Raw genomic sequence first — 10,206 nt, 5'->3', positions numbered from 1 at the left:
GCATTTTAAGTGGGAAGGTCAGGACTTCTCTGATTCCAGGAAAAGGCTTAGAGAATTTTTGTTTTTACCCCAGCATAGGCCTTTGGCTATTCCTCCTGTTTTAGATGTGGTGGAAGATGTTTTTGCAGAGGCTTCTCTTAATCCTGATTCTTTGCCTCCTGCTCCTGTTAAACCGGATAGATATTACAGGGTGCCTGAAGCTCATAAGTATCTTTTTAAGAGTCCTAGGGCAGACCCAGAAACTGTTAGTCAGGGGCCTAAGGGTGTTAAGGCTTCTGTTGTCAAGAATCCGGTTCCTTCAGACAAAGAGGCCAAGGCTTTGGATAGATGGGGAAAGAAAGTTTATACTTCTTCCACTCTAGCTATGAGGGCTTTGAATTGCCAGTTTCACATGTTAAAATACCAAAACTATCTCCTTTCACAATTGAAGTCTAAGGTTGATGCTCTGGCGGAAGGTATTGATTGTAAAGAGTTGCAAGATTTAGTACATGTTTGAACAGGTGGGTAAGCATTCTTTGCAATGTGGTTTTGATGCTGTACAGGCCTCGTCTAGGGTGGCTGCCACTGGGTCAGTTCTTCGCAGGCACGCCTGGCTGAGGGATCAGAATTTATCTGACCATGTTAAATCACGGATTTTAGATGCTCCTTTACAATCTGATGTGTTGTTTGGTTCTCCTGTTGAAACAGTCTTAAAGAAAATGGAAGACAAGGCTAAGTCTATGCAGACTGTTAAAGATTTTTTGCAGGTTCAGCCTCCAAAGTTCAGTAGAAATTGGCCTACTAGGGGGTGGATGTATCCTTCTTATGATTCCCAGTCTAGGGGTAGATCTAGACGTGGTAGGGGCAGAGCTCAGGGCTCTTTCAGGCCTAGAACAGGGAGTTCTCCTGCACAGTCTTCAGGTGAGGGCAGGGGTCAGTCCTTTCGTAAACAGACCCAATGACCTACCTTTTCAGCTGCCAGAGCCTTCTCGTCTGGCAGCACCTCTGGGAGGAAGGTTGGCACTTTTCAAAGACAATTGGAGTTTCATTACCCAAGACAGATGGGTATTGGATATCATACACCACGGTTACAGGTTTTATTTCCATACCTTGCCTCCTTTCAAAGGCATGCCAGACGTTCCTCCTCCACAAAGAATAGAGGCTCACAAGCAAATTTCTCTGTTACTCTAAATAGGGGCCATTCAGCCGGTCCCTATGCCAGAAGTGGGCCTAGGATTTTATTCTCGCCTGTTCCTAGTACCAAAGAAAGTAAACACGTGGAGACCAATTTTGGACTTATCTATCCTCAACACTTATCTGGACATTCCCAAGTTCAAAATGTTGACGTTACAGCAGCTTTTACCTCTGCTGGGCAAAGATCATTGGATGGTAACTTTAGATCTCAAGGAGGCTTATCTTCATGTTCCTATCAGACTCAGTTGCAGGAAGTATCTGCGTTTTCGAGCTGGGACTTCACATTATCAGTTCTCTGCATTGCCCTTTGGCTTATCTACTGCGCCAGGAGTGTTCACGAAGGTTCTGGCTCCAGTGATAGCTTTCCTCAGGTTAAAAGGAATACAGATTTATCCCTATTTGGACGATTGCCTGATTCTGGCTCAAGAAAGGGACGAGCTTCTTCATCATCTGGATTATGTGATAGCAGTGCTAAGATGCCTGGGGTATTCTGTGAACGAAATAAAGTCCAGTCTAGTACCCTCTCAAGACATGTGCTTTCTGGGTGTGAGACTGAATACAGCATCCCAGATGGCCTTTTGACCCCGGACAAACAAAAGAATCTTTCCCTTTACTTTCATCAGTTGTCTCATCAGTCCGGGCTGACTGCAAGGACAGTCCTTCAAGCCTTAGGGTTCATGGCATCTTGTATTCTGGTGCTTCCCAATGCCAAACTGCATATGAGGAAGCTACAATGGTATCTCAAAAATGTATGGACACAGCACTGCCAGGATTTGGACACTGTCATTCAAATAATACCTTGCATTCAAAAAGAATTTTTGTGGTGGGCTCAGGAATGTCACCTAAACAAGGGACTCTCTGTGACCCGGCCAGAGGCGAGTCAGATTCTGACGACAGATGCCTCAGACAAAGCTTGGGAGCTCATCTGAATGGAAAGTGGATACAAGACAAGTGGCCTGCCAGACTACAACATCTACATATCAACTTGAAAGAGATGTTAGCAGTCCAGTTTGCATTAATAGCCTTCAAGGATTTACTTCTTCCAGGGCAGGTGTTGATTCTAACAGACAACACAACTGTCATGTGGTACATCAACAAGCAAGGTGGAACACATTCTTATCCTCTATGCAGGCAAGCAATGATTTTGTGGGAGACTGCTCTCAGTTTACAGCTAAATCTTCAGGCAAGGTTTCTGCCGGGAGCACAGAACTCCTTAGCAGATGTGTTGAGCAGACAAATTATGGATCCCCACGGTGGAAATTGGATCCTCATGTATTTCGAAATTGACAGTGTCATGGGGAACTCAGACATAGATCTGTTCGCTTCCCCACTAAACCACCAGCTGCCAAAGTTTTGCACAAAAGGTTTCATCCCACAGCTTGGAAAGTGGATGCTCTTTCTTTCAATTGGAGCAGTCTTCATGTGTATGCCTTTCCGCCTCTGCCTCTCCTCCCAAAGGTACTACTAAAGGCCAGACAAGACAAGCCAAGGATGATTTTGATAGCTCCAGATTGGCCTCGACAGCATTGGTACCCATTACTGAGGAGCCTGATGCGAAAGCCTCCATGGCCTTTGCCTTCGATTCCACACCTGTTGTCTCAGGAGGACAGTCATTTGCTCAATGTCAAGCTTCACTCTCTGCACCTAACAGCCTGGCATATTCTGTTTTGAACCATAGTGGGCCTCCACTTCCACAACAAGTTTTAAATGTTATTTTGGAAGCCAGAAGGCCTAGTACAAGGAAAGTGTACGCAGACAAATGGAAGAGATTTTTGTTTTGGAGTGCAGCAAAGGATTTTGATGTTTCTGGGCCTAATTTAAGTGCGGCTCTTCAATATCTTACTGAGTTACTGGACAAAGGTTTGTCCTTCTCTTCTATTAAGGTTCATGCTGCAGCAATTTCGGCTCACTATGATTGTGACCCACCATTGTTTTCTCATCCTTTGTTCAAGCAATTTCTTAGAGGGGCAAAGAATATAAGACCCCACCTAAAGCTCCTACTCCTGCTTGGGATCTCAATTTTGTGTTGGAGAAACTCACTCTACAACCTTTTGAGCCTGCAGCTACTGCTGAATTGAAGTTTTATCATGGAAGACTGCTTTTTGTTGGCTATTACCTCTGCAAGAAGGGTTTCTGAGTTGCAGGCCCTTATGGCAGTTGAGCCTTTCTTAATTTTCCATAAGGATAGGGTATCTTTACGCACTAATCCTTCCTTTATGCCTAAAGTGGTTTCTAGTGTGGCTTTAAACCAAACTATTCATTTGCCTACCTTTTATGCAAATCCCCAAAATAAAGGGGAAAAGATTTTGCACACTTTAGATGTACACAGGCAGTTCGTTATTATTTGGACAGAACTAAAGGGTTCAGGCAGTCTCAGCAGTTATTTGTTTCTTTTGCTTTGAGTTCTCAGGGCAAGCCTGTGTCAAAACAAACTATTTCTAAGTGGATTGGGTTTTGCATTGCTTTCTGTTATTCCCATCATGGCAAGGAAGTTCCAGCTGGGATTAGGCCTCATTCCACTAGGGCTACTGCCACTTCAACAGCTTTTTGAGAGGGTGGCAACTAAGGATATTTTGGAGGCAGCTACTTGGAGTTCAGTGCATACTTTTTCCAGACATTATCACCTACCACTTTACTCTAAATCCAGGGCTGGTTTTGCCACTGCTGTTTTGCAGGGCATTTTAGCAGCTCCTGCTTCCTTATAATTTGGCCATCCTCCCTCTCCTCTGCTTTGGGATTCTACCCAAGTGTAAGGACTGCAGCAATGTGAGATGAAGAACATAGTACAGTTTTGTACCTACCATAAATGTAGATGTTCAAGATCCACATTGCTGCAGTCCAATTTACCTCCCTCCTTCCCTCTGTTGTTAGAGGTTGTGTGGGTTGGGTGGTCAATTGGGTGTTTATGGTCTATTGTATATATTGTACATATTTTTAGTGCTAGGATGGTTGGTTGTTGGTTTGCTGTCTTTTGGTTTTTGACCTTTATTTTTAGGGTCTTCTGACATCTGGGGCAAGAAAAGACTGAGGATATGACGTCAGTCATGCGCATTTGTACCCTGACGTCCTGATGTCAGTCAAATGCGCCTTGACCGACGTCAGCCTTATACTTTGATATTCGGGCCGACCGAGGACAGCGGACTGCCCAAGTGTAAGGACTGCAGCAATGTGGATCTTCGAACATCTACATTTATGGTAGGTACAAAACTGTACTTTTGTTATATTGTAGCTCCATATTTTGGCAGCCCATTATTACTAAATAACATTATCTGTTTACATGGTTGTACTCAGTTGCTACATTTTAGAGTGCACTGTTTTACTGTGGCACAGGGCAGATATTAGAACTGGTTCAAAGTGGTTTACTCTGATTTTGAAATATTTCATTGACTGAGGTGACTGTCACTGCATATGTATGTCTGCTGCTATCATTATGAATTACATTTTTATAATCCTGACTTGATAGCTTCTTTAGGTTCTGACCTTGACTTATAGGATATACTTTAGAGGTGTTTTTATTTTTGTTATATATTTCATAAAATTTGTGCCCGCATGTATAATATGAAAACCTTCGTTATGTACATATTCTTTAGTTTTCATGTTTCACATCTATTGGGCATAAAACCTTAAAGATCAGATCATATACGAAATATCACTTCAGAATAAAGTCCATAACTAGGTGCCATCCTTAAGTCTGCAGTCCCCAATCTTAATAGCCATCTTTATTTTCTTTGTGTTTTTTCCAAAAAAAAAAAATTTGTGGGCCTACTTTTGGCATCCATGGCAGCTGGACTTCTCTGTGTACATCATTGGAATGCCTGCTGTGGTGACGTGAATGAGTGGGTTGTAAATGGTGTGTTACAACCATTATGTGAACCCCCAAATTACACTATTTTAATAAAATTGGCCACAAAATGAGTTTAATTACCATCTGACATTGTCTTCTAATGCAGAATGCTTTCTGCGGTCCATCATTGGGAAACAGGGTCTCAAACAGCAATATAGCTACTGACGTTTGTGGTAATACTGCTAAATGAAAGAGTGCAGAAATTAGTCTGCGTTACAGCAGGAATGTTGGCTGTCGGTTACTGATTTTGTGGCCAGCTTCAAACTTTGTAGTAAATGCCAATCATGTTAGCAGCAGCCACTTAAAGGTCATATGCTGGGCTGTACATGCAAATGATCAGTTTTGATCAGTGTATGGCATTAGTAAAATATGCAGTGCTGTGAAACAAAAAGGAGTTACTGAAGCCCACTCATTGATTTCCACACTCCATGTAGAAATGTGTGATCTGCAGAAGCATGCCCAGGTATGCAGGTAGGTCAGGTACTATCTTTTGTTTCGTAGTGTTGCATATTATCTTTTACCCTTGTAGGCAGTGTATTGGATTAGGTACTTTATTTTTTCAGCTTTGATAAGAACTTTCCTCTCTAAGGACCCTCCTGACTGTTCCTTCTGTCTGAGGACCTAGCATGGCTTATGGTGAGATGTACTTGCCTGTAATTCTGTTCAGGTACATGTCTTGCACTTTACTGAACATTAGTTTCTATTTGTAGCAAGACTGTTATTCTTTTTGCACAACAATTTTTTTAAGTGCTGTCATGTTTCCTCTCTTTCAGCCTATTCTGCTGAATCTTAATAAGTACAGGTATCAGGGGGACCCTTGACCTCCGCATTAGAAGTAGCCTATCTTTTAAACGGAACATTCCAGCTTCATACACTTTCTGTCTTGCAGGTGTAAACGAGGGGAAGTGTAGTGACTAAATTTTCCATCAACACAACATGTTCTTGCCTGCAGTTCTTAGCCACATGGTGCATTTTTATCTTGGCCATTTGTTACCATATCCTTTCTATGCCCTGACCTCTCTGTTGTAGTTGAGTGACATAGCTCCCTTATTGCAGTATTTCCCTGTAAGTGGGTTACAGATCAAATTCTTATTGTTTTGCGGTAATAGTTTATTCATCTTCATTTCTTATCTTTTAATTAGTCCCTGTTTATGGTCATTCATTTTAATTTTTTTCTAAGGATAGTTGAATTTTGCCTTTGAGAAAGCAATTGTAACTAGTTGAAGTCTCTGAGGATTATTTGTAACTTTCCCTTTTCAAGTCCAGTTGAACACCACTGACTCTCTTGACCAGGTCAGTGTTTCTGATGCACTTTCACCATTTCCTTTCCACTGTGTTATTTATTTTTTTATTTATACCATGACTCTTTCTTCCTTTCCTCCATTGTTTTCATTACCAAGGCATAATGTCATTTGCATTTCCTTTAGGGTATCCAGTAGACATTCTCATGGTCCTTTACCCAGTAGCCCTTATGACCATTCCTTTCCGGGTTATTAATCAAAAACATGTTTGAGGTCACAGAACATCATCTTTTTGCTGGCAGTTATGGTTAAATAGTTCTAATAATAAAGTTTGAGGAGAATCCACATGATTTCTCCTCACATTAAGCCTTCAGCCTCAAGACTACTGGCTTTATAGAAACTAAACTAGAGTTGATAAGGTTCTTTAAAGCCTAATTAGTCCATACATTTTCTAGGCTACTATTTCTGGCCAGAGCATTAACAGTTTTCCATACTATCTGTTCATTTGTGAATATCCATGGCATTGGCAGCACTTCACCCAAGCATAATCTGTAGTCTGTGTACACCTTTATGCAGAAGATATTTAGCTTGTTTTTCTTTTCCACTGTTATTTCTCTGATGCGAAAGAATGGCAGTTATCACCCAACAGTGATTCGTAAAATACTGTTTTGCTCTATTACTTTTACAGTGTTTCACACTTTTGTAGCATGTTACTGTGGATCTGTTTTCCAAGGAAGACAGTTGTACAGATTTACACTGGTTAGGGTCATGATTCAAAGAAATGCTACCCTTGGGTGTTAAGCTTGGATATTTGCCTGCAGTTGATTAAGATGGAACTCCTAATCTCAGATATGAAAGTGTGCTTACTATAATTAAATTTCTATGTAGTGGCAGTTCCCATTATCATCATTATAGCCTCTTGTCATTTCCCTGCCTTTTCCTGATTGGACAGGGAATTCTGTCAGATCATGCTTTAATTATGATGTAATTTATGGTATATTCTTTTATTTCTTTTCTTGCTGCACCTTAGCTGGGGCTTGAACAGACCTGAGGAAAGGGTCCTTCAGATGCATTATGAGCAAAAAGGGTGGAGCCGAGGAGCCTGGAAAAGTTTTTGATGCTGAGCTAAATCCTTCTGACAGCTTTAATACTAATGGTGAATATGGAAATGCTAATGTATATTTATCGTTATGGGAAGTGTGTAACTTTCTTTTACTTCAACATCTCAACAGTAGACAGAGAGGTGTACACCTCTTGTATGAGCTGGAAAAGGTGGTACTAGCAGTATTTGGGTGTCAAAAGGTGATTTAACCCCCGGTTTACAGCCATTTGCAGAGTTTTTTAGTCGGAGGTCTTGGCTGTCTGCTTGGAGTTCTGAAAAGAAAAGGACAAAAAGGATATGTCTCAGTACAGAACCCGGAGGGATACCATTAGTCACCTTCCTTTCTCTCAGATGAAGCACCTGCAACTCCCACTGCAAGGTTTCTGTCTCTCTGCCAGTTTACTATCCATCTTATCACACGTAAGTCAATGTTTAGGCCAGTTTATGCCATGTGGATCACATGGCCACTGTGTACAACCTCCATAAACCTTTCAAATAAACTTACCAGATTTAGTAGATGGGTTCTACCCTTCACAAATCCAAACATTTGGGGATCAAGTATAATAACAATATTGATATTGTAGTTTACATCAATAATGTGTTTCATGGCTTTTCAGAGGAGGCTTGCTAGACTGATAGGTTTGTAATTACCTGGACAATTGTAAGGCTAACTTTATGGAGGGGCATCACTGCTCATCAGGGCTGAAACCAGTTTGGGTAAAACTGGCTAACCAAGTCTGCAAATGCATGTTTAACAATATTATTTAACTAGTCAGGTATATTGTCAGGCCCTATGGAGGAAATATTTTTGTTCTTGGTTAGTACATTTGGTAATTGATCTTTAGAGATAATTGGAGGACTAAGGGATTAAGATATTTCAGGGCTTTAGATAGAAGTCTTAGGAGTGAAATTGGCACAACATTTGTTTGCAAGGATATTGTTAATGTGTGTTGGATCAGAATAGGAGACATCATTATGAGTACAGTCAGAGAAGTATGTTTTCTAACGTAGCTAAAGAAAGAAAGGTTTGTAATTACTTTTGGCTTCAGAGGTCAGCCTAAGTTTATGGGCATCTTTAGTGGAACTGATAGTTTTTTTTCAGATTTTTCTAATGTTTTTTATATTTCACATTGGAAGGTAGTTTTTGGAGATGTATAATTTAATGAGGTCCTTTCTTTTGTTGTAGAGTTTATTTATGATGATGAAACATTGGGGGGGTTTATTTTTTAATTTTTCATGATAGTAGTTCTGATAGAGACTGCTGTCTCTATGCAGTTTTCTTAATGGGTGTAGAATTCACGAGTGAGGCTTGCTGTTGAAGGTCAAGGGTGGTGCAGTCATAAGTGAATTTTGATATTTCATCATAGAGTAAGCTGAGGTTGGCACATCTGTAGTGCTTGAATTCAGTATAGTTTGCTGTATGGGCTTTTGGAAGTTTAAAGGAGAAATGTTTCTGGTCAGACTTCACTGGAGAAGGCCATACCAGAGAATAGTGCAAGAGGCGGACATATTTTTAAGAATAACGTCAAGAACTGAATAGCAGCATTGCATCTCTAGCAGGTGTATGCAATGTCTGTCTCTGATCATTTAAAGAAGATAATAGAAGATGAATTTTTAATTAAAAGGGTATTTTTCACTAGTTTAGGGTAGAGACTGCATTTGCAAGTATAACAACATGTTTGAAAAAATTTGGATGCAACGCTTATTTGTAGTATTGCATTTGACGTGTGACTTTTATAGCCCCTCCACTACTCAGATTAGGTATTTTTTCTTGTTGGTGCATCTGAACCTGAAAGAGGTTGTACACAGTACTAGTAGAGAGCATAAACTGGATAGGCAAAGTGATGGCTAGCTTTGGCTTGTGCTTTAGCTGCATATTGCTCTAAACTTAGTTTTCACAAGCATTGAGTGTCAAGGCAGTGGTAAACAACTGAAATTGATTTAACTTTTTTATGTATTTCAGAGTAAAAAAAGATCATAGAGAAACCCCATCCAGCATCTTGTTCTTGTTTTAAAAAATGTATTGCTTTTACAAGTGGTGATTGATTTTAAAACTATTGCTTTTACAAGCTCTGTAAGAAGTGGTACCAAACAGCTGCAATTAAGTTTGAATGATTCTTGGGTTTACATACACTAGCATGCACTTGAAACTGATATGACCTGAGGTGAAATGTTCTTGCTTGGCAGATTATGATAATGGGGAAAGAATATACAGCATTTTGCTGTCAATAAAAGTAAAATAAGTAAAATGTTACATTTGTCACAGGCTTAAAGCTTATACCCCATCAGTTACACTGGCGGCTTTATTGGTATGCGGTTACAGTGCCAGTGATGATTTGCTTTGAGCATGCTGATGATGAGCAATAAAAGTGTCAAGCTTGTAACTGTGGAATTTTATTATGGGTTAAAATTTCAAACCATTCCCTATTGGCACTCTGTTACTGTACCAGTATGTTGTGCTTGTGTATGTGCAAACTAATGTAGAAAGTGTAAAGGGGGAGGTTTCCTGTGCTCTTTAATCATGCACCTTCTAAACTGCCCAGACAGTAATTAAGTTTGCTTTGAACAGTCTTAACAGGAAGGATCTTAAATGTTTTTGTTTTGACTTTTAGAGTTCTGGTATTTCCTCCCATGGACAGCCGGCTGAGGTATTTGATCCACAGAACCACTGAATACTTCAAGTCACTTACCAGCTTTTCTGTGGGGGAAGAAGGTGACAGGAGAACCATTGTTTGCCATCCTGATATAAGGTCAGTATATTTAGCTTAAGGTCAGTATATTTAAAGGATAATTAAGTGATTTTCAACAAAGCTGAAATGGGCTTTTGTGTTCTGCCATACATTAGC

The 10,206-nt window shown here is 40.3% G+C and overlaps 1 protein-coding gene across 2 annotated transcripts in view; it reads left to right on the top strand.

Annotated features, from left to right (window-relative positions):
- Positions 1–10,206, top strand: part of R3HCC1 (R3H domain and coiled-coil containing 1) — a 682,694-nt gene that overhangs the window by 138,622 nt on the left and 533,866 nt on the right. For both annotated transcript variants that reach the window (XM_044083119.1, XM_044083120.1), the window contains exon 3: positions 9,973–10,110. In XM_044083119.1, coding sequence (XP_043939054.1) covers positions 9,992–10,110 — 119 coding nt within the window. In that variant the 5' untranslated portion in view covers positions 9,973–9,991. The remainder of the gene's footprint in view (positions 1–9,972; positions 10,111–10,206) is intronic.

Source organism: Protopterus annectens, chromosome 9.part0 (genome assembly GCF_019279795.1).
Source record: "Protopterus annectens isolate FY-2018-M chromosome 9.part0, PAN1.0, whole genome shotgun sequence".
NCBI lineage: Eukaryota > Metazoa > Chordata > Ceratodontiformes > Protopteridae > Protopterus > Protopterus annectens.
The sequence above is the reverse complement of the archived record's forward strand: the minus strand, read 5'-3'. Positions and strand labels throughout refer to the sequence as shown.